Here is a 24,551-nt window from a genome sequence, read left to right on the forward strand (position 1 = left end):
ATTTTGTGGTGGAATGAAGATTATTGTGATCTGTGCAGTTTGAGCAACAGGGCGTATGTTTTCGAGAACATTTCTTGAATGATCACATTTCAGACAAACAAACACGAAAGACAAGACAAGACAAGACATTAACGCGCGCACCTCTTTAACAGAACAGCATTTTATCTCATTATTCACAATCGCAATGCACTATGGGATGCGTAGCTAATCAGGCATCGCCATCTATTATTCCAAAAAGAAGATAGAGGTAATGCAACTGCTACAGTTTTTTATTAAATATCTTAGTAAAATTTAAGAGAGCACATAAAGATAAATTTAGAACCTTAATTGTGAGCCTTGTTAACCTTTTAATGGGTTATTTTTTTCTAGTCATATTATGTTAAAATATTTTTAGGCTTGAAATTGGAATAAGAAAAGGGATTCATTTAGCTTATTAGATAAATTTAATTTGATTCATTAATTAATTTGGTTAATTAATAATTAAGTAACAAATCAAGACACATCATTTTTTCTGAGATAAAGAACTGAATCATCTAAGTTTCTGACTAACTAAAAAAATGTGTCAGAACTTATGCCAACCTACATAATTTCATACAAAGATTGGTAAATTTGGTGGGAAGCATACTTCCCACGGCCCTAGAAAGGGTTAAGGCAGAGAACGTCTTGTATGGGACTGGGGTATATTAGTTACGAAATACTAACCTCGTTCACGAAATACTAACGTGAATTTAGCATTTTTACTGAATCTATCGGGTGATCCTTGGCGCGTTTTTTGGTGATTAATTCCTGGCATGCTTTTAGTAATATCCAAAAATCAAATTCAAGTTTTAGACAATTTTCCCAACAGATTAAAACCAACATTTGGCTTAGAACTGCAATTGTAATCACAAAACATATCACATACAAATTTGCCCTATTTAATTTATTGCTTGTCGAGTGGGTTATTTACATGTGTCTGACCGTACAGACGGACAGACAGTCGAGCCTTTGATAAATTTGGTTCAAAATTTGATACAAATCTACCTTTTTGAATATAAATCTGTGTGTTAAATTTGACAGACTTGCTCTGAATAGGTTTTGCACAAAGTTAGATAGAAATCTGCGAATATGGTGTAAAGACCATATACCGAATGACATCCTCTTTGCTCTAAGCAGTTTTTAGTTATCTTTGTTACTGACAGACAGACATAATGCCAAAAAAGTGTTTTTTGATTTCCGGGTGGTCTAAAACTTGGGGATTAGACGAAATCTTGAGTTTGAATTTTTTTAACGATTACAATACATTCTCTATATTTTTTTATACGAGAAAGTAAAAATCGATCATATGCCTTTTTTTTGTGTTGAAAATATATACCAGCAATTTAACTGGTGCGCATAAAAATAATCGTACAGCTCAAAGTAAAAAAAATTACGGAGCTTCTATTTCCCATTTCAGATGGAACAATGAGACGTTTAAATGTCTAGTATTCAATAACATTCTTTTCGAAATGTATAGAAAAGTTTGAAAGACAAATTTTATGGTACTCGGATGCAGAGACTATAACGAAGAAGATTCTGTAAAACAGAAAATATCTTTTCAGGGAAAAAAAAATTATTTAAAGAAGCTTCATTTCTAAAGTTTCTTAACTCAAATGAAAAAAGATCTGAATTGTACTATCTCAATAAAAATTGTTATTAGTTTTTTTCGATAAAGTTCGAAAAAAGTTCTTCCAAATAATTGAGAACTTGGATGATATTTTTTTCCCTAGAGAAATGATTAAATGAAAAAATAAATTTTCTTTTTCATTATTGCATTAATATTATATGCCGTCCATTTGTTCAAATATTATGTTTGTTTTTTCAAGCATAAGTGAGATAATATTCTTTTAAATAGCATACAGATTATTTGGGTTATTTTATCAATAAAAGTAATACAATTAATCGTAACTCCATAAACCTTTGAAAAATTTACACTGTAATTATTTTGAATGAAGAGAAAAAGCAACTCTGCATATATTCAGGTTCTCATGAGTTGGAAGTTGACCTTGGACCTCAGGCGAGTGCATTCGTTTAGAGGGGAAAAGCATGAAACGGAGAACTAGTCGTGGAGATATACCAGCTCTGTAATAAATCTGAAAGTGCAGACATCTAATTTGTCAAAAGGCATTCGTTTAATATTTCATAATGCTCCTCTCTTAGTCGTCTTCCAAAGAATTCTGCCTTCCTCGAATATATGTGCATAATGTATTATTTTATCTTCTTAAAAAGTATTCTGTAATATTCTATTTAATGGTATGTTGTTTTGTGGCTTGATCGAACAAGAACAAATTTGACTGCACTTCGCAAACATATGGTAAAATACTATTCGAAGTATCCATTTCGTGTCATTTTAATTATACATTTTTATACATGTTTTAAATGTTTCCTCGTGAATTTTATTGATATGATTTCAATTATTTTTAAATCCATACATCATTATTGACCTTTAACATAAAAAGCATTTTATAAGTTTAAAACTGAAGTTTAAAAATGATGAATTATTGGGTTAGCAGCTAAGAAATTGTGGATTTCACTTATGGACAGAGAAAATCTTTATTGTTGCTTAACGAACTTTACTTTTTTAACGAAAAGTCAAATAAGTATTGTTGTTTCATGGTTAGTATTCTAATAGGCATTCAGTAAAAAAAACCGGTGTCTAGTTTTGCATTTCATTTGATTAAATAAACAAACTGGTCAAGAAAATTTCGCTGTTTTACTTTTTTACTTCCATATAGAAAAAAACATAATGCAAGTTCATGAAAAAATATAAGTTGAGTATGGACCAGAAGTATTAAAAAGAATGGGAATATCAAAATTGGTTTGCAAAGTTTTCTGTGTGCAAAAGTTTTTGCAAAGTGTTTTTTCATACAAAGATGAGAAAAGCTTTGCCTGGCCAGTTGAATAATTGATGATCACAAAACCGTTTGGCCAAACCACATAACCACAAAACCAATAATCGATGCAAATTCTATAAAACTTGATCCAATACATGAGATCACACAGAATCTCTATGTATCCAAAGCAAGTAAAGAAAAGCGTTGAAGACGAACTTGGCTACGGAAAAAAAATGTCTAATTATGGGTTCCTCATGAATTGAAAAGAATTCTTTAAACCCATTTGACATCTAGGAGTTTTTTGGGAAATGCAATGAAAACAATCCATTTTTGATTGATTTGAATTGTGTATTGTTTATCGGTACAAGAGTCATTCTTTGACCATACTGCGCCAACCCATTTTTGAAATGCGTAAACACTTGAGATGGAAAAATGGGTGTCAAGACACGATAATGTTAATGGAAAAAGAGCGTCAAGCAAGTTAAGCCGAGAAATGCAAACAATATCCAAATCTGATCATCCACAAAAGATTTTCTTTTCAGTCTGGATTAAAAAGTTTTGGTCTTCGGCGAAGTTTTATTTCGTGTACTGGTGATCATTTCGCATGTGTATTCAACCAGTGGAAATGGTCTCCTCAAAATTTTCTCGCATAAAGATGTTATCCAGTGAAAACCTTCTACGATAGTTACGAAATATTAAACTTTGTCGCGAACTTAACATTTTTACTGAATCTGTTGTGTGATTTTTAGCGAGTGTTTCGGTGATTAATCCTTGGCAGGCGGTCAAAAGTATCCAAAAATCGAATTTGGATAGCAGATGCCTTCTTTCTAATCGATTACAATAAAAATTTGACATAAAACTACACTTAAAGTTCACAAAATCAAATTTGATATATTTGAGCCAATGCATTTACATGTTTTAGAAATTACAGACCAACTGACAGTCAACCTTCGATGGAATTGGCTCAACAGTTGACAGTTGTCTACATATATTGATAATAAATATACGTATCGATTTTTTTTTATCTATTTAGCCCTCTTTGCTTTGTAGTTATCGTACTAATTTACATCCGAGCAGCCGGACAGACAAACTTCCCCTGAACGGATTTTGCTCAAAATTTGTTAGAAATCAACAAATTTGGTTTTAAGCATGCATACCAAATTTCATCCATCTTTCTCAAAAGGGTTTTGAATTATCTTTGTCACAGACAGATAGATATTGTTCAGAAATGTGTTTTTTGAACACAGGCAGGAATAAAATGTGGAGATTTGTCAAAATCTGTAGCTCGATTTTTTTTTTGACGATTATTACATATTCTGTGTACTTCTATACGAGAAAGTGAAAACTGACCGAAATAAGAAAAGCAATCGAAGGTAAATTACTATGCATTACAAATTGAAGAGATATTGTATTCCACAATGAAAATGGGCAGCCATATACATCTTTGGTCTCTCGGTAAATGTTACTTGATATTTGTTGGGGTATGTTGCTTCTTTTACTAGATAATCCTGACTTTGATCCTTCAGATTGCTATTTATTTTTATAATGGTTTTCGAAAAAAACAACAACAATGAAATGGTATAAATTTCAATAATGATGATTATGTCAGAATCGCATTTTTTTTTTCAAATAAAAATTGGAAGTTTCAGAGGCTTGGAATATTGATGCTATCTAAAAGACGAAAAACAGTTTTGTACAAAAATGGTCAATAAATTACTGATTGTAATTTAATTTCTCTGAAAATATTTTCTATTTAATATTTTTCAATAAAAAAATCGCAGTTTCTTAGTTGCCAGCCGAAAAAAAGTTTCCAAAATTGTACACTGTACAAAATTGTAACTTTGGTCACTGGTATAAATATTCGAAACCGCACACAACACTTTGCCACTATTTATTCGAAAACATTTGACTTCTTGAATTTTCCAACGTTTTTTTTTAAATATGAATTTTATTATTTCCAGGGAAAGGAATATCCTAGGGAGAGACGTGACGCCTTTTGTTTTGAAAAGAATCCAAGAACTGAGTGGCGGTGCTGCTTTGGAAGCCAGTATCCTTTTTCCTGAAAACCAGAAAGTTTTCTCTACATATAAAATTCACCTTAGTCTTTCATTGTTGCAGTATTTGGTAAACAAAAAAATGCACACTTTCAATGTCTGCGATAGGCATTTAAGCTCCTCTGTTGTGATAAAAGATGATACGTTGACGCATTTTTTTTCTGGCTAAGTTAAAAGTTCTGCTGAAAGAGGCATTAGATGACTGCGAATCAGATCCTTGTTCTTATTTTATTTCTCTATTTCTGTTAGCATTTCGTTAATATTTTTTTCTGCATTGGTTCTATTTTGCCTGAATATAAACATTCTTGCCGATGTTTACTTGATCTGGCGTTTTCTGTTTTCTTTTACTTTCGAGTGTCCGTGTATAGGAAAAGTATTGATTTCATGACAAAAATTCAAATTCGAGACCCCGTTGAATTGCATACATCACGCCTTGCTGAGCATAATTTAAATATTCTTCGATACTAGGTGTGATGTGTGGGGACTGTTACTGCGTCTCTGGCCCTTTTTAGACAGAAATATTGTAGAGGGAAAAAATGTATGCATTTTTTCCTTCTGCTTTTTGATTTTTTTTGGATTGAAAAATATGAAGTACGGATAAAGTTAGATACGGAAGTACTGCATATTTCTTTGGAGGAATAAAATTTTGTGCCTAAATGTGAAAACAAGTTTTTGGTTTTAGTTTCAAGTCATCGTAAATTTAAATTGTAAAATAATGTTGCTATATATATATATATATATATATGCACTGACGGAAAAAAATCCCAACACTAAGAACAAATTATTGTAGAGTAATGAAATTTGGATAATGTATTTGTCTACTTAACATGATTAAATTTTCAAGATCACAGTTAGTTTAAGCTCAAGAAAATGCATTTCAAATGTGAAATTTTGTTACATTAATAACAGGTGAATCCTCCAGAATTTTGAATGCAAGCCTGCAATACAGGTCTGCCTGTCATACATGTGCCGCATGTCACTTTGTGGTATGGAATTCTATGCTTGTTGTACTTGTTCTGTCAATACTGGGACGGTCAGTACTCGCTGTGGACGATGCTGGAGTTATCGTCCAATGCTATCCAATGCTATCCCATACAGATATGCAGGCCAAGGTAACATGGATACTCTGTAGACAACAACTGTATGCTCTGCATTACAACAGCGGTATGAGGGTGAGCGTTATCCTGTTGGAAAACTCCCCCTTGAATGCTGTTCATGAATGGCAGCTCAGCAGGTTGAATTACTAGACTGATCGTACAAATTTGCAGTCAGTGTGTTTGAGATAACCACGAAAGTGCTCCTGCTGTCATAGGAAATTGCTCCCCAGACCATGGCTCCAAGTGTAGGTCCAGTGTGTCTAGGCTGCAGACAGTTGGATTGCAGTGTTCCCCTGGCCTCCTCCTGAACAACACATTGATGCCAAGGCAGAACATGCTTTCATCAGAAAACACAACAGATCTCCACTCCGTCCTCAAATGAGCTCTGGTTTAACACCACTGGCTTCGCAAACGGCAATGGCTTGGAGACAACGGAATGCACGCTACAGGACGGCTGTCCCGGAGCTGTCCTTGAAGTAACCGATTTCTAACAATTCGTTGTATCACTGTGGTACCAATTGCAGCTCAAACTTCTGCCGCAGACACCACAGATGTATGCCGAATACGGCGGTCTTCCCACTCAGTAATGTTTCCTTTGGCTGCCCAAAACTCGGTCTTCTTGAGTCAGTACCATCACTTGAACACTGCTCCTAACAATTATTCACAATGGATACATTCCGGCCAAGTCTTTCTGCAATATCGCGGGAAGAGAATCCACCTTCTCGTACTCCTATTACACGACCTCGTTCAAATTCGGAGAATTGTTGATAATGGCTTCTTCGTCTTCTTAAAGGCATTCTTGGCTAACATTAACTCAATACGTCAGATTTCAAAGATAAATTACTCTCACGAACTTTACAGCACGCATTTAAAGCAAACATGTTATATAAATTCTGAGTGGCGCTACTAGCGCCACACTTATGCGGGAAGCGGGAAATTTGAATCGATGTCATCTTTCAGATGTATAAACATGCCTGTCAAATTTTGTTTATCTAGCACAAGTCGTTCTTGGTGTTGGTTTTTTTTCCCGCCAGTGTATATAATATGTATTTGACACTGTATCCTATATAATATGTTTTTTATACTAGTTTCTTTGCTTTGTCAATTTCCCAACAAATATTTAAGTTGTAACTATGGGAATCGGATCTTCTTTTTCATTTAAATAGATTTATTTTCAGTTCAGTAAATATTTAAACTTTCAAAATATTTTCTTTTACACCGGAGTTCTCAAACTTATAAATATTGCACCCCACTTCTTAGAAATTGAATTTTTAACAATCCATTTCATACACGGCGCACTAATTTTTTAAGATTTTTTTTAGAAACATATTGCACGCATTGTTTCTGCAAGAGATCTTATTGGCCAAAAAAGGAACTTTTGTGAAGGATGAAAAACCCTTTGAAATTAAAATCTAAGTTCACGCATATGATAATGAATGCGTCTGTAAAGTGAGAGCGTTCATTAGAATAAAGATTTTATAATTAGGTGGGCAATGCGTATGGTATTACTTGGAAACGTAACCTTAAAGGAAGACGTCGATTCGAGCAACAAGCGGCACAACAAATGCTTGTGCAAAAAGCTTACTCCTTATATATATCATCCATAGATTGAAATGACAATTGTTTTGTTCCTTCATTTATTGCCATTCGGAGCGAGTCACTTGTTTACGTATTGCGATATTTTTTTTTTTTACTTCCATGTGATGTGATGGAGATTTTAAGCCTACCTCACAATTTATAAATTGTGGAAATACACTTAAATGTTTTCTTCGAATCACCGAAAATCAATTCACAATCCATTAGTGGATCTTTATCCACACTTGAAAAAACATTTATATATATTGTTTCGTATACAGATTCACCCAATTTTTTTTATCTGAGGAATTTGCTTATTACATGAATTGGATAATTATTTATTGTTTGTTAAAAGTTGATTGATTAAATAAAGGAACTCTGACAAAAGCTGTGAAACATAGTGCATTCTATTCATTTTTTTATTTATTCTTTCCATTTTATTGGTGAAAATATCAGATTGGGAATGAGATTACAAAGGATCTACCCTGTCCAGATCTTTTTTTTATAGATGGATTTATTTTCATTTTCTCTAATATAACGAAAGAAAAAGGTCAATAATTTTGTTATGTTAATTATTTTCTTTTTTTGCATATTTTTTGTAACATGTTTGTTCTGTACAACGAAGACTCATTAGCGCATTTTGATTTACAGTAATTTATTATAATTCAGAAAACGAATAGTTAGGATTGAAGATAATCAAATTATTAATTATGTTTCGTCAAACACTTTATCTTAGTCATCATTATCATTATCACTTTAACATACCGCCTGGCTTTAATAGATTATAAACAACACAAGAATTCAATTTTCTTTTTGTGTCTTCATTATTAATGCTGCTTGAGGATAAATTAATGAATTAACTGGTGATTACAAAAATGTCTATCATTTTATATTTATAGAAAATTAACATGCTTCTTTAATTGAGCTCTCAGATATTGGATTATTGCAGAACAATGCACGAGTTGGTGCACAAATTGCTGTTGCTTTAAATCATCTGAACAGTTCTCGATCTGGACCGATTTCTTCAAGGACACTGAGGTCACCTGTGAAACAAGAGGCAAGGAACGTATTCTCCTCTCCTTCTGGAAGACCGGTATGAAAAAAAAAAAAAAAATTAAAACATATTTTTTACAAAACTACCTTAAAGATAAAAGCATACATACATGCTAGGGATTGCAATACCGGTATACCGGGATACCGAATACCGGTATTTTGAGCCATTTGTACAATTTTGTAATACCGGTATTCACAAGTTTAAATACCGGTTTTTCGGTATTTACTAGAAATTTTTAAAATTGTCTCCACTATATGTTCAGGTATCGCGAACATAGCAATATAGTATACGTTTTTGTTTTTATGTCTCCCTAACGGGCGAAGTTAATTAGCTAATGAATGGCGTAATTAATTGCTTAAATCTAAAGTAGCGAAACATGGATTATCCCTGAAAGAAAATATTGTATCCATAACGACTGATGGAGCAAAAATTATGAAAAAAGTTGGAAAGTTGATTGGTACAAATCAGCAGTTGTGCTTTGCACATGGAATTCAATTAGGAGTAATAGATGTATTATACCAAAAATATAAAGAAGAATCCAAATACTGTGGATATAGAAACTTCGGATTCCAACTATAATAAATTGAAAAATCGCACAGAAGAAAGGCATACCGAAATAGAAAATGTCTTACAGTATTTACTTAATTATAATGATTTTAAAAATGAAAATGAAAAAGAAGAAAAGAAAATAACCAATTCAAATCTGATTAAGTTTATAGTAAATTTTCTTAGATGTTTTTACCCACAAACCTATACACATTCAGAAGAATACGGTTCACTTATCGAAGATTATGATGTCACTACTGTCGATAGTGAAAAGGAATTGTCTCTTGAACCAAAATTAGAATTAGCAATAAATAAAAAAAATTTCAACGAACCAAAATATAATAAAGAAATCAGCTATATCCAAAACCATCCGAAGAGAAATTGATTTATTTGAAGATGAGGGATTTAAAGGTAAATACTTGGAAAAAGTATATTGCGCATTGCTAACAGTACCACCAACTAGCGTAGATGCCGAAAGAGCGTTTTCGACAGCTGGTCATTTTTACACAAAATTACTTTTCAGGCTTAATGACAGTACAATTCATGCATTACGTTTTTTTAGATCACATTTCAAAAATTTGTAATAGTACCACAAACTGAATAGTGATATTTACACTTTTTTGTGATTTAAATAAATAAGATGTTTCTTTACTTTTTTGTGATTATATACTGTTATAATTTATAAGTTACAAATTATTTTTTGTGATATTTACACCCTCTAACAAAACTGGCAAATAAAAAAAAAAGAAACACCTGTGTTTTCTTTCTTTTTCCAAAATTTCTAATACCGGTATTAAAACCGGTATCCCGGTATTAAGATTTAAAAAATACCGAATATCGGTATTGAAATTTTGGTCCGGTATTGCAATCCCTAATACATGCTTACTGAAAAGTATTCATATACAAAGTAAGAATTTATGTGTGAGAAAAAATAACTTGAATCTGCATTAAAAAAATTGGCTTAAACTTCCAGCTATAAAATAGATCTTTTATGCTTTTTATTTAATTTACTAGTTTCACGCTTGTAAGGATGAAATTTTACGATTTGTTTTTCAAAATGCCCAAGGCGCCATCAAGTAGAGAAGATAAGAAACAATTAATTTAATGAAATTTATGTTAATGAATTTTAAATTAAAGCCTAAAAATAATAAAAAATTGAATTTTCTATTTTTTAGCTCATTTAAAAGCGTTGAAAACGTTTTCTTGAATTTATTTACCTCACATTTTTTGCTCCATCTCTGCTACCACTTTTCATTCTTTGAAAGGATGTTTGATTCGCAATGATTACTTTCAAAAGTGACCGAATGTCAATATCTGTAAAAAATTATTGAATATTTCTAATTGTGTCTAGCAAATACATTAAAATTTGAGTTACGCGGAATTGTACCACAGAAAGGCTTGCGTTCTTTGGGCATAAAAACACTCATGCATTGAACGGTTAAAAGTTTTTTACACTGATGGAAAAAGCATCAATTTCGGTGGCTTTTATGGCTAGGCATATTATTAGTGTGATTTATGACAAGAATCTTCTGAGTTCTTCAATCAGCAACAAGGAAGGGGTGGGGCACATTAAATTTCAGTGGCATAACAAGTATTGCCATTGTCTCTTTATGATGGTGCTCTGAGGACCATCAAAATGTCTTTGAAAATCATCTCGTTATTTCCATTTGGAAGCATGTTGGAAGGGGGAAATCTAAAAAATTTACAGTACAATGGATTAAATCACACTTACTACTCAATAAGAGCTTGATGAATGCTCTTATTGATTAGTAATTGTTATATGCAATGATTAGTGACAGTTATCCACTGGCCAAGTCTGTAATATACTGGCTATGAATTTTATATACAATGATTAGTGACTATTATCTACTGGTCAAGTCTGTAATATACTGACTGTGAATGTTATATGTAATTCTTAGTGACAGTATTGGTCAAGTCTGTAATACACTGGTTGTGGATGTTTTATACAATGATTAGTGACAGTTATCTGTTGATCAAATCTGTAATGTACTGGCTATGAATGTTATATACAGTGATTAATGACTGTTATCTACTGGTCAGGTCTGTAATATACTGGCTGTGACTATTATACACTGGCCAGTGAGGTGGAATGTTATATACTGGCTAGCCATCAGCCCAGACCTGCATCAGATGGAAATTCTTTGAGGAGTATTTGCAGTAGAGGTGCATTCTCATGATCATCAGTTTTCGATAATTTAAGAAACTAAAACAACTAATAATTTTGAGTTTATTCTCATTACAATCACAGATTCCCCAAACACTAGTTCGAATGATGCCTGTTAAGATTTTCAAGATAACTGAAAGAAAAATGAATCCAAAATTTGATTCCATATATTTTTGAGACGGTCTATTTTTATTCTATTTTTTAATAAAAATTCTGTTAAACTTCTACTATATTTTTGTTTTGTCATATAGTTATTTTCTGAACCCATTTGTTTATTATTTTTTCACGATAATAACAACATTTTTTGAACTCTTATTCCAAAAAAATTGTCTGTCCATATAATTTTGAGGCACACTATACATATTTATCTTTCATACAAATGATGCAAGTCTATTTCAGTTGCTTATCGTTTTATTCGACACTTTTTATGTAACAACAATCATATATTTTATACTGATTGCTTTTCTTTTTGAACGAGCGGTATTGCTATTTTACTGATTGTTTGTGAATTTATGGAAACTTCGAAGTATTTAACCAAATGCAAAATTGGCATTCAATTTGTATTCTATTTGTTTCACACTCAATTTGCTTTCAGAGAATTAATTCCGAATTCAACTCTTACAGAAGAAATAATCCGTGAAACAATATGCCAAATATTTTAAAATAGCAATTTCACAGAGATAAGAACTTTCTCCTTCCAGTAGGCAGGTGTTTTCTTTTTCAAAACAAAACGATTTTTTTCTATCTCTTTTCATAACAGATGTATGTCAGGATTATATTTTACAAATATTTTTGAATGTACTATAAAAATGTTCTATGTATTATTTCACTATGAATATCCCCTTTAATTTGTCAGTTTATATCATAGATATAAAATAATAACTATGTATATGATGTAATTCGAGTAAAAATGACAGGAAAAGTAGCAAATAGTATTCAGTTACTGAATTTAATATTTTTCACATTATTGATCTGTTATTTAATGTCAACAAATATTCTATTTCGCTTCTCTAAAATAAAGGAAATGCCTACCATTTATTAAATGGAAGGTAAAAAAACATGAAAAAATATTTCCAACAACTGTGTTCTTTCAATAATTTTGAATAGTTCCTATAGCAAATGAGATTTATAAAAATAAAACCCAGTCACCAAAAGATTATTAGATTTATATTTTTCAATGGAGTTTTCTTATAAAAAAAATCTTTAACTGTGAAAAAAAAATGTGTCTCTGCCAGGCAAGATAGAGAGAAAAAAAATATTAAATTTCAAACATATGTCTTGATCTTTAAGCTGCTGTTTTATTCATAAACGAAACTACTTGTCAACTTCTTCGTTAAATTAACTCCTGATCGATATCATCGATTTTCGACATCTGCAATATCTAGTTCAAGGCCAGCTGTTTTCATTTGTTATGATGTCATTGATTTCAAAAGGTTGAAATTCATTTTGTACCTGTGAAAATAATAGAAGCTTGCTCAAAAATCATTACATGAACCAATTTTCTTCTTGAATTTGATACATTTATTTTAAATTTTGTAATTTAGCTGATACATTTTGAAAATTTGATTTCAATTTCCTTAAGGGATAAATTAATACCTGTTAGTTGGTGAATTTATGGTTACATTTTATGAATGAATAGTCAGTGGTGTTCCTTCTAATAATAAAAATGAATGTGTATGTGTTGGCGTTTTACAAGTCAGACTAATTTGGCTTGTAGCTATTAAATATGGCGCAAATATACATTGGAAAGTGGAAATTTGTTCTGGAAACTATTTGTTTTAAAACTTTAATTAATTATATAAGTAACTCCCTGTAGTAACTCCCGAGAATATTATTGAATACAAATATATACAAATATGAATTTTATTCCGTTTCAGTATTTAAAAAATTATAATTTTATAATACCAATTTAATAGCAGTGCAAAATGTTTTTTTCTAAGTTTCTAATTTTTAATTTTTTAGTTATTTTACTAATAAAAAAATTCATTTCCTGAATTTTGGGAATACGTTTTTTTACCTTATATATGTCATCCATATTCCGAAATGATATTTGTTTTATTCCTTCATTTATCACCATTTGACATGAGTCGCTTGCTTGCCTATTGCGATATTTTTTCTTTTTATTAATGCTATGTGATTTGATAAAGATTCAAACATTTAATCGTGTGAAATTCTTCCATTGATGAAAACATAAAAAGGATATGTTTGATATCTGTGTAGTTTAGAAGACGAATAAAAAAATTGAGGTTACAATACCGCGAAATTTAGATGAACTGATCTAGAAAGATAGATGAACTGATATTTGCATTTTTAATACCGCTATGATGCCATAGGATTAATCTCCATAAGGAAATTTCATATGCATAATAAATAGAATATATATAAGATAATTAAATTAACATGACTCTAATGTCTGAGAATTAGCAAACGTATATTTAAACGATTTAATTTAAATTAAATACAATCAGTGTTGCCGCCAAACCAGCTGATCTCGAAATGAAAATAGTGTTTTAATGAAAATTCCTAGGAGTAAGAAAGTCATTACATGGACTTAATTTTGCTTGAAATTGATTCATTTTTTTTTCAAATTAAAAAGTAATAGCTGTGCGTCTTCATTAGCAAAATTTGACTGCTATGAATTTCCATAAGATATTTCTTAACATTTGAAGATGGTGAATTTACAGTTATTTTTGATGAATAAATCAGTAGTTGTAGTCTTTTATTTTTAAAGAAACTCTAAATAGAAGAAAATGGAATTGAATGGAAAATCTTTTGTATCTGGATATGATTCTGGAAAATTTCCAGGAAAGCGTTCTTTTCTTACAACGCCGATTTAGAATTAAAAAAAAAGTTCTAAAGAGCTATACCATCGTTCATTCTAAAACGGTATGTATTTTTTGATGCGAATTTATTATGAATAAAGTTGTTTTTTTTTTCTTCAGTAGAAATTTGTTTTATGTAGCAAGAGTTTTAGAGAACTAATTTTTATTCAAAAAGGCAGTTTTATTTTTTTTTGTGGAATGGGATTACTATGGGTATAAAAGTTTATATTGTGAATTATATATGTTTTATAATTCATTAGTTTTCACATTTGAATAACTGAAATTAAACAGTAGAAGACTATAAAAGTGATGAAAGAGAGTATTTAAAATTGCTCAAAATTTTGAAACTTGATACAGTTTTATAGTTTGCCCCTTTATTTAAGCACTTACTTAAAAAAAAATCTTTTAGTTTATTTCCTATGAGAATGATGGTAATAAGTTCCAAATAAGATAAATTTATTATCTTAATATTTTTCCTTTTAATCTAGAGATTAGCATATAATAATCAGATTGTGAAAAACACTAATTTATATATATAAAAATGGATTATTATAATTTATTTTAAAAGCTTTTTTTTATGCATTTAGTATTTAATCTATAAATACTGCAAAAAGTGTGCGTTACTTTACACACACACACACACAAACCTTGGTGAAAATGCATGTGTAGAATGGAAATCCTAGTAACAGATAGGTTTTGGTGGGAAACAGGTTGTGGTATTTAAGTGACAAAATGTGAAATCTTTATAGCTTTTTTTCCCCTACAAATTAAACGTTTTAGTGAGTTCCAATATATTTTTTATCCTTAATAATTTTAAAATGTGTGTGGTACTTGTATGTCCTGTTGTGTTGCTTAGGAATTAAGATTAGATGAAGACAAATGTATTGTAAAACCTAGAGATTTTATCGGAAAAAAATCATTACATATATAGCTAATTGATTTAAAAAAATACGTTCTTTTGAAGATTATTAATAACTTTAGTGCAACAACACAGACGTTCAGAAGATTTCATTTTAATTAAAGTAATTCGTTATATTAGGTAAAATTCATTAAAGTAATTCATTATATTAGGTAAAATTCATTAAAGTAATTCATTATATTAGGTAGATTAGAAAGCTATGTAAAATTAAGATATGCAACTTCCAGAAAAAAAAAAAGATATAATCCTTTGCATAGAAAAAATTAGATGCAATATTATTTAATGAAAACAAAAGTTCAATTTATTATTTCGAGAAGTGAAAAATATAATTATATGTTTCTTGAAAATTAATCTGCTTATAACTGCGATGGTATTTTTTTTTAAACTATAGAAATCAAGAAATATGAAAACGATCTATCATTTAGACTGATACACGAGAAAAGCCATCCGAGTTAAAAAGATTAAATAATGCATACGATTAATCAATAATATACTTTCTTCATCTTTGGGCAATTTCTTAAAAATTTCGACAAGAATGATCTCGGCATTGACTGAGAATAATATTTTTGTTGGATTTTTTCATCTGTTTACTATGGGAAATTTTGTCATTTATAATATACTATGAAGATAATAATTTGAATGTACTATATCTGAAATTATTTATTAATTATTTAAAAATTAATTATTTCTCAGTCAAAAACGAACCCTGAGGCATATGGATTTGCATTTTCGAGATGAAAGATCAAATTTTCTTTTATTGCTTAACATTGCGGTTAAATCTTCTAATTGTTGAGTATCTACAGTAATTATCAGAATAGATATCTGCAGTAATTACTTATTTGTTTTCTAGCTTTTTATTATTATATTTTCTGTGTGCCTCAGGATACAGTGATTAGCCTTTTTTTTTTTTAAATACGATTCTGTTTTTTCTTCTCTGTGCGCATATATTATTATTATATTTATATATTATTATAATATTTGTATTTATCATAAATAAAAATTTTAGGGATTCTTTACTATTCCCGAAATACCGTGGTGCGATTCGTTTGTTTTTTAAATTTCTCTTAATTATAAAGCAAACTTAACTCGGACACAAAAAGTATATTCTGTATCATCACAATACGCATGTGTATAAATACAGTAACTGGAAAAAAACAACGAAAAGAGGGTGTTATACAAGGGGTGTTCAAATGAAAAGGTACGAAACGATACTGTGGGTATAAATGAAGACTTTATTCAAAGTATATACCTTAGGCCTGAGCACAACGATCCCATCGATTAACGAGCTGAAAGATTTCTTGTTCCGAGAATTCCTATGGCTATGATGAGACCCAGTCCTTCACAGTGTCCTTGAGTTCGCCGTCCGAGTTAAAGCACTTCCATTTCAGATATTTTTTTCGGGGGACCAAATACATGAAAATCGCAAGGCGACATGTCCGGGTTGTAGGTCAAATGGTCGAGCTGCTACCATTTGAATTTGACCAGTTCAACGTGTGTGACCCTGGAGACGTGTGGACGTGCGTTATCATAAAGCAGAACCACACCCTCCGTGAGTAGCCCCGGTCTTTTGTTCTTGATGGACCTGCATAGTCTTCGGAGTGTCTCACAGTAAACGTCGTAGTTAATGAGTCTTGTGTGCTCGAGGAGTCTGTCTTCACATGTACTGCCACGTCAATTGGACGGTGCTCTTTTTATAAGAGCCTCTGCTCTCTCCTGCGCATGCTCCAATCTACGCTGGAGACTCCAGTCGCATCCCTAGATGTCTCACTACGTTCTCCCATAGCGGCATAGGCAAATATGTTAACGGTTACGTTGTTACGATATTTCGTACCTTTTCATTTGAACATCCCTTATAAAACAAACTTTAAAATTTTAAATCTTTATTAAACATGGAGAAAAATGTTCATTTATAAATCTGATAATAATTGAAAAGCTAATTTTTAAAATGGCATAAAAATGGTTTTTGAACAATAATATGCTCAGCAGTTTTGTAGGAAAACTTTGAAATTTCAATTAATTTTAAATTAATTAAAAGGCTTAGTAAAAGTCTTTTCTTATTGGGCATTTAAATCCCTAGGAATAATTATGTGCCAAGTTTGTAACTCTAAATCCAATGGACTACCCTGCAGAGGGATTTGAACGGTTTATGCATCGCGTATCACACTACATATTTTAAAAAAACAAAAACAACCCTCATATCACTTCTGAAACTCTTAAATTTGTCACTATAGTATTTAAAAAGAATCCTGGTAAGTGTTACAATATCTGTTCTGGTTTTGTTTTGAAAATAATGCAATAATGTGAGTTAATTTTTTAAAAATCTATGTAAAATTTTTGATAGAATTAGTTATACAAATGAATTTTATGGGTTCCTTTTTATTTATATATTGGGATTATTCTTCATCTATATAACTGCTGTGTAAATTTTATTTCGCTTTTTATTTTTTATTTTTTGCCATGCTTTTTATTCAATTTGCAATTTTTTTTCATTCTTGCGAAAATGGAATTTATTAATCGATATTTTGCTCCTTACTTTTAAAGTGTTTGAGATTTAAAATTTTGTGAATTTATGTATTTTTAATAAAAATTTCCTCTTTTTATATTTTCAAAATTTAATTTATCAGTTATTGATTAATTTAACTAAATTTTGATTCTGTAGTAATAGCGCCATCTGGAGATAAATTTGAGAAAAAAAATGATTTCATCATTTTAAACTGTAGAAAATTATGAAATAAAGAATTTCTGCAATACATAACAATAATAAAAAGTTTAAAAACATTTCTTATTAAATGGATTATGTACTGTTAATTGTTTCATTTTTGTAAAATTGGAATTAAATTTATCAGTCTTTCTCTGAAGTGCGAAGTTTAGAAATTTTATTTATTATTGATGAAAATACACCACTTTTAGAACTTAATTATGGCCAATGAATGAAATTATTCAAATTTTGATTCCACATTATTTGCATCATGTGATAATGAATTTGAAAAATAACTGATTAAAGATTCCTCATTACAATAAATTATAAATTAAGGATTTATAATGATGGAATAGAAAGTGATCATTTAAAAGCAGAAGCTAATTATATTATTGTAGAAATTCCACTTTTTACTCATTGAATTGTGTGTGTCTTGAAATTATTGCTATTAAATTTATTGTAAGCTAAATTGAAGTTTAAGCCAAGTTCAGAAAGTTAAAAAATGTTATTTGAATATATACTAAACTTATTAAGATTTTGAAAGAGAATATGAATTTTTGCTTCATTTAACATATTACTTAAATCGCTACACTTTATCAACATCATTTCTGAAAAAGAGGAAGAGTTAATAGCATAATCTTGACACAATTTTTAGACTTGCCAATCTTAAGATATGTTTGAATCGAGTAGTTTTTTAAGCAGTGAAAAAATATTTACAACCGAAAATATCGACATATGTTGCAAAATCCGCTAAAAATTTAATTTGCACAGTGAAGGCTTTATTAGAAAGTTGTTGAATTTTATTTTGTTAATCAGTTTTATATTTGTTTAAAAAGCCAAAATAAAAGTATGGTTTAAGATAAAACAAGTTCAAACCTGATTTACGCTTAAATTTTAGAGAGCAATATTAAATCCTGTCATTACTGAATTAACCTGCGAGATGTTATACCTTTTATCTGGTGCACACACCTCCATCCAGGGTATTAAAGAAAGACATTAACCATGAGAGTATGTTCAAAGATTTAGGAGTCGGATTTTTGTCCGTTGTTTCAAATCCTTAACCGAATGGCCACCTTAAGGGGGCAGATGAGTGTTTTTATGGAGCTTAAGGGAGCTATTTCACGATCTGCTACCGATAGATAACGAAAAGAAGTCTAATACAAACTTGAAGAGCATCGACTAATTAGTTGTGAATAGTTTTCTTTAAGACTCAGGCTCATAAAGTATAAGTTTGCAAGTGTATATGCTCATTTTAATAAGAATGAAATAGCATTATATATCTGAAGCTATTTTTAATTCCTGATACAGCTATGATTTTCGTTCTTTTTATTTTATTTTAAACGAATAATTTAACACAAAAATATTACAAAAAGTCAAAAGCTTTTACAGTGTTTATGTATTTATATTAAATTACTCCGGTTTGCTTTGTGAAATTGCATTTCAATATTGTTTTTCTTCCTTTACAATAGAAATCTTTGCTAAATGTCAACTTTCTATACCTGATATCGAAAGATAATTCTCTAACATGGCAACTAAAAATTTCACCAATTTGGCAAAAATTAATAATTTTTTTCTTATTTTATTTTAATTTAATTAAATAAAATTTACGTGAAAAGGCGGATTTTGTCGTAATAAACGGCCAGAGAGTCGAACCCACACTTGCAATGGATTACCTCAGTAAATATTATCTTGTATCACTAAAAAATTATCCTTCAGTATACCGGGAGTCCCAAAAAGGACCAATGGGTTTTTGAAAATTAACAACAACAATAATAATAATAATGAAAAAGACGGAATGCGATAGAAATATATCGTTTACGGCCTTAGGCTTAGGAAATTATGGAATATTATCCAATCAAATTGCATGTTTAGTTAATATTGTCACTGACAGGTAGCGCTGCAAAGTAAGAAAAATGGAAACTGGTATGGAAATGTTGCTAGAACAGTTGCAAAAAATTAAAGTACTATGTAACTCCCATTTGTAACTACAAAGTGCCGCAGTAGGGGGCATAAATGATAAAGAATGGAGATCTCTAAATATTTCGTTTTAAATAGATCTGCTGGAGATAGTCATCTTTTGGTGGCAATTTAACTAAATTTGCAATTTTGATAAAAAAATATAAAATTTCCTATAGTGGAATAATAATAATTTTAAATGGTGGAATAAAATTTCCTAATTTCCCAAATTTAAGGTTGCAAAAGCTTTATTTTTACCATATTTCGTACTTTTTTCAAAAAATTGATTTTCAAAATCCATCAGCTATTTTTGGGACATCTGGTATGTTAAACAAAAAAGCAAATGCTAAGCGGTTAATGAATATATACCTACTATTCTATTCCTAACTCCACGACTTTAAAATAGAAAAGAGGACATAACAATACGTCTTATTGTGTGGATGGCTATAACTCCAACCCCGTTGAAATTTTTTTATTCTATGTATGTGTATGTTTTTATTACGGGAAACTTTATATCGCTTTCTTGTTTTCAAAACAGTGACTGATTTAAAACTGCTGAAAACATTTTTCTTGGGCACTATATCACTTTTTATCAAGAAAATAAAAAAAAAATTATTAATTTTTGATCTGAAAATAAATATTGCCAATTATTTTCATAAAAAATATTTTAAACTATTACATGTTACATTGCAGGTCGTTATTGGAGGGTCTATTTTAGACATACATGTAAAGACCCTTGAAGATGTAAAGGTAAGTCTCCTTTGCCTTTTTTTCCCTTATAAATTTATCTGAATAATGTTTTTGCATTAATTTTGATGCCATGATCGACTGAATGATCGATAAAAAAAAAAAAAAAAGATAGTAGTGATGCTAATTCTGTGCTGCTGCTGATCTTAATGCATGGAATCGTTTGCTTTTTAATGCCGCTTAAATATCGCTTGAAAGCCAAAATATTTTGAAAAGTTACCTGCTGGTTACATTTTTAAGATCGTTTCTGTAAAATCCTTCTTCAAGATTTCTTTGAAAAGGCTCTAAAAAAAATCTAGTTTTCAGTTATATTGAAAAGAATGGGATAACGGCTCAAATGGAAGAATCATCGGACAAATGATACCAAAAGTCTTCCTTAACTTACCACCATCAAACAGGAGAGGCATCTTTTTTCTGGTCACCGTCCACTCCCCTCATGCTTCAAGTTTTTCCAAATTAAGATTCTATTGAGACTGCGAGGAAATGGATGATTCACTTATTTATGCACCAGCTGTCCATTTACCTTGTCTTTTCAGTTCAACTAATCACTCTCATCCTCGAACTAATTGGGTGATATAACATGTGTGCAAAACTAAGTACCCAATATCAAAACAACAACAAAAACCTAATGCAGTTGCTCCAGGATAACGGAGATATCTTTTTTTTTCAGATCTAAATGTAGAACAATTTCGTTATTTCCACGAAAAAAAAATCACTTCACTGCTTATACATTGCAGCGATATAAAGCCATTTCTCCAAGAAAATTAAATTTCACATCAAATGTCAAAAATTCATTGTTCCTCGCCAATTTCACGTTTTGCTTTGTATAATTGTATTTTGATGTATTGTGGATTGTAATGCAGCCTTTATATTGCATTTTCAATAAATCTTTCTGCGAATATTCATTCAGTTGACAGAGTTCTAACTTCAAACGTAGTTCAAACTTTAACCTTGTTCTAACTAATGAACTAAGAGAACGTAGAGACAACCCCCATCATTCATTTCAGACTTCAACTTAGTGATTCCGAATGAGAAAGGAGAAAGGTTGCGGTGCAAAAAAAAAAAAAAAAAAAAAAAAAAAAAAATTGCTTGGACTGGCGTTTCTTAGTTATAGATGTCCATTGTTGTAGCATGTTGTTGAAACGAATGTATCTTAATTTTAGCTTTAAAAAAATGTTTATGACTTTTTAAAATATGAGATCAATTAAATCTTTCGATTTGCTTTTTTTCAGATTTATTCCCTCCCCTCTGTCTTTGAGATAAAATGAAGTGGTTTTATACGACGACTGTAATAAAGTTAACAACCTGCTTTTAACATTTATATTTTGAAATGTGTGATTGCCCTATTCAAAGAATTAAATAGTTTAAATAATTTAATATAACTCTACGTGTCTTTTTCTTCTTGGTATTTACAAAAAAAAAAAAAAAAAAAAAAATGAAATTGTGGTAGAACACTTGCTTACAACTGATTAAATAATTTGATTCTAGGATTTTTCAGCTTTCATCAGTAAAGTACGAATTTTTTTCGATTTACTTTTCATCGCTTTTAATTTACAATTTTTTATTGTAAATATTATAGAATCTTAAAATATTTTTTTTTTCAGATTTATTGCAGATGTTGTCACTAGCGTAAAATCAAAATTTCAATAATGTTAATCGATTATTTGATAGTTAAATATAAAAAATTAAAATAATTTGTTGCCATTTAAGCAGATTTGTGAACAAAATTTCAAAATTCCAGTACATAAGGGGAAAGATCATCACAAAATTCTATCTTTCTAAACATGAAACAAGTCAAATTAAATAAAAGTATACTTTATGTAAATTAAATAAAAGTATCCTTTATTGAATGCAAATATACTTTATGTTGGTAGTCTATGTAATCAGTGATTGCATTTTAATTAAACTTAAATAATTTTTGACCTAAATATTTTGGAATATAAAAATGGTGAAAATTTATTTTTATTAATCGAATTCAGATAATAAATATACGAGTAGTTATTACATTATATATCGATAAAATTGGAATGAAAAACTGCTTTGAATAATCTTTGCTGCATGTGAAAACCATATATTGATATTGCTTCTGGAATCTTTTCAAAATACGTTGACAAAAAACTTTTGTTGCAGAAAATTTTTATATTTTATTAATATTGAAAAGTTTAAAATCATAATTGTTTTGTATATCTATATTTGATTTCGTTGATTTTTTTTATCTATTTGCAAAGAGATTTTTCTTATGCCATTTTTGTAATCAATCTATATAAACAAAATTGAAAAAAGATGCATTTTTCCCTATAGAATTCCAAAATAGTAATTTTTTCCAATCCAAATTTCGATCTTCGGTACTATGAAGTATAAAGGAGATTTTAATGCCAGTTTTAAATGGAATTTAGAATAGCCAAAACATAGTAAAGAAAAATATTTAAATGAGATTTTTCGCTTCTTAATATTAAAAATGTTTTTAAAGTTCAAAATTGATTTGAGTTTTCTTATTACTTAAAAATAGATTCAAATATTTATTATTTGGTTTTAAAGAGGAATCAAGATTGAAAATAGTTGTCTTCATATTCCAAGATGTAAACACATATTTAAATTGCCATTCATCGTTTAATTAAATTTCGTATCTACTTTAAAAGTTACTATTAACTTATGGGAAATATTTGTTTTCTGCAATTTTTAAAAATCGTTTGGAACAATCTGTCATTTTTTCGAGACACTACAAACAGATTTGATGCAATATAGTTTCCCATTTTAATTAAAACTAAATTGCAGACGATAGGAAGATTTTGCATATTGTTACATTTCTTAAAAGAACTCCTTTAATTCTAAAATGTACTTAGACATTTTTTTATGTACTTAGACATTTCAAGTTTAAGAAAAGTTTAAATGAAAGTTTGTGATAGTTGATAAGTTAATTTTTTATTATACAGACATGAAAATATTTTTATACGAATAACGCTTTATATATAAACAAATATTAGCTAAAGATAAATATCGAATTTGTCTGAAGTAGCTATCAAATTTAATAAAAATCATTTTCTTTCTCTTGTTTTCATCAGTTATTCATTTTATCGAGAAAATATCAATTATTTAAATTATTATTTTACAGTCGGTTATTATCCAGACGATCTGAATTATAAGAACAGTTGTTAAATGAAGGATTCCAGCAAACGATTACTGATTTTGTTCTGTTTCACGTATATGAAATGAACCATGTTTTCTTTCTTCCTATCTTTTTTTCCACTTCCCTCTTTCTAGCCACTACACGTGAATGCAATCTATAGGAAGGAAAGGAAAAAGAGCCGATAAAGTCTCCTATACTTGTATTGCTCGCTTTGAAGAACGATTCTTGGTTGCGATTTATTGATATTTTTATTCAACACATATAAACTTTTTGGATGCAGAAGTCAGTAAGGATATGGCGGTTACTTCAGTATGTATATATTTCCTCATGTAACACAACGTGAACTGTTTTATACTGTTTAGAATAAAAAAAGTTACAGTTGATTGCGTGGCTGGTTTCAATAATGAATCGTAATTGGAATTCGACGTTGAAAATAGTTGGCTTCATATTCCAAGTTGTAAGCTGTTACATTTGATGCCATTCAAACGTTTAATTAAATTTCGTATTCTTCTTGAAAAATTACTATTAACTTATGGGAAATATTTGTCTTCGGAGGTTTTTAAAAATTGTTTGATCTGTCATTTTTAGACGCTACAAATAGATTTGATGCAACATATTTTTTCATTTTAATTAAAATTAAGCTGCAGAAAGATTTTGCGTATTGTTACATTTCTTATAAAAACTCTTTTACTTCAAAAATGTGTTTACAAGTACTGTTTCTAAAATAACTATCAAATCATTTTTTCTCGTTTTCATTAGTTATTTATTTTATCAAAGAAAAGTATCAAGTATTTAAGTCATCATACATTTTACTACAAATTATTATCCAAAAAATCTGTAATAAGTACAGTAATCCTGTATCTCACCAAGCGAAGAGAGCCGCGTTAATGATAGGTTCCACCAAATGGCTACTGATTAT

General features: G+C 29.8%; 1 protein-coding gene across 2 annotated transcripts in view; it reads left to right on the forward strand.

Annotated features, from left to right (window-relative positions):
* The window catches only part of LOC129968698 (uncharacterized), a 713,943-nt gene that overhangs the window by 94,957 nt on the left and 594,435 nt on the right, over positions 1-24,551 (forward strand). For both annotated transcript variants that reach the window (XM_056082857.1, XM_056082858.1), the window contains 3 exons: positions 4,814-4,899; positions 8,511-8,671; positions 20,452-20,508. In XM_056082857.1, coding sequence (XP_055938832.1) covers positions 4,814-4,899; positions 8,511-8,671; positions 20,452-20,508 — 304 coding nt within the window. The remainder of the gene's footprint in view (positions 1-4,813; positions 4,900-8,510; positions 8,672-20,451; positions 20,509-24,551) is intronic.

Source organism: Argiope bruennichi, chromosome 5 (assembly GCF_947563725.1).
Source record: "Argiope bruennichi chromosome 5, qqArgBrue1.1, whole genome shotgun sequence".
Classification (NCBI taxonomy): Eukaryota; Metazoa; Arthropoda; class Arachnida; order Araneae; family Araneidae; genus Argiope; species Argiope bruennichi.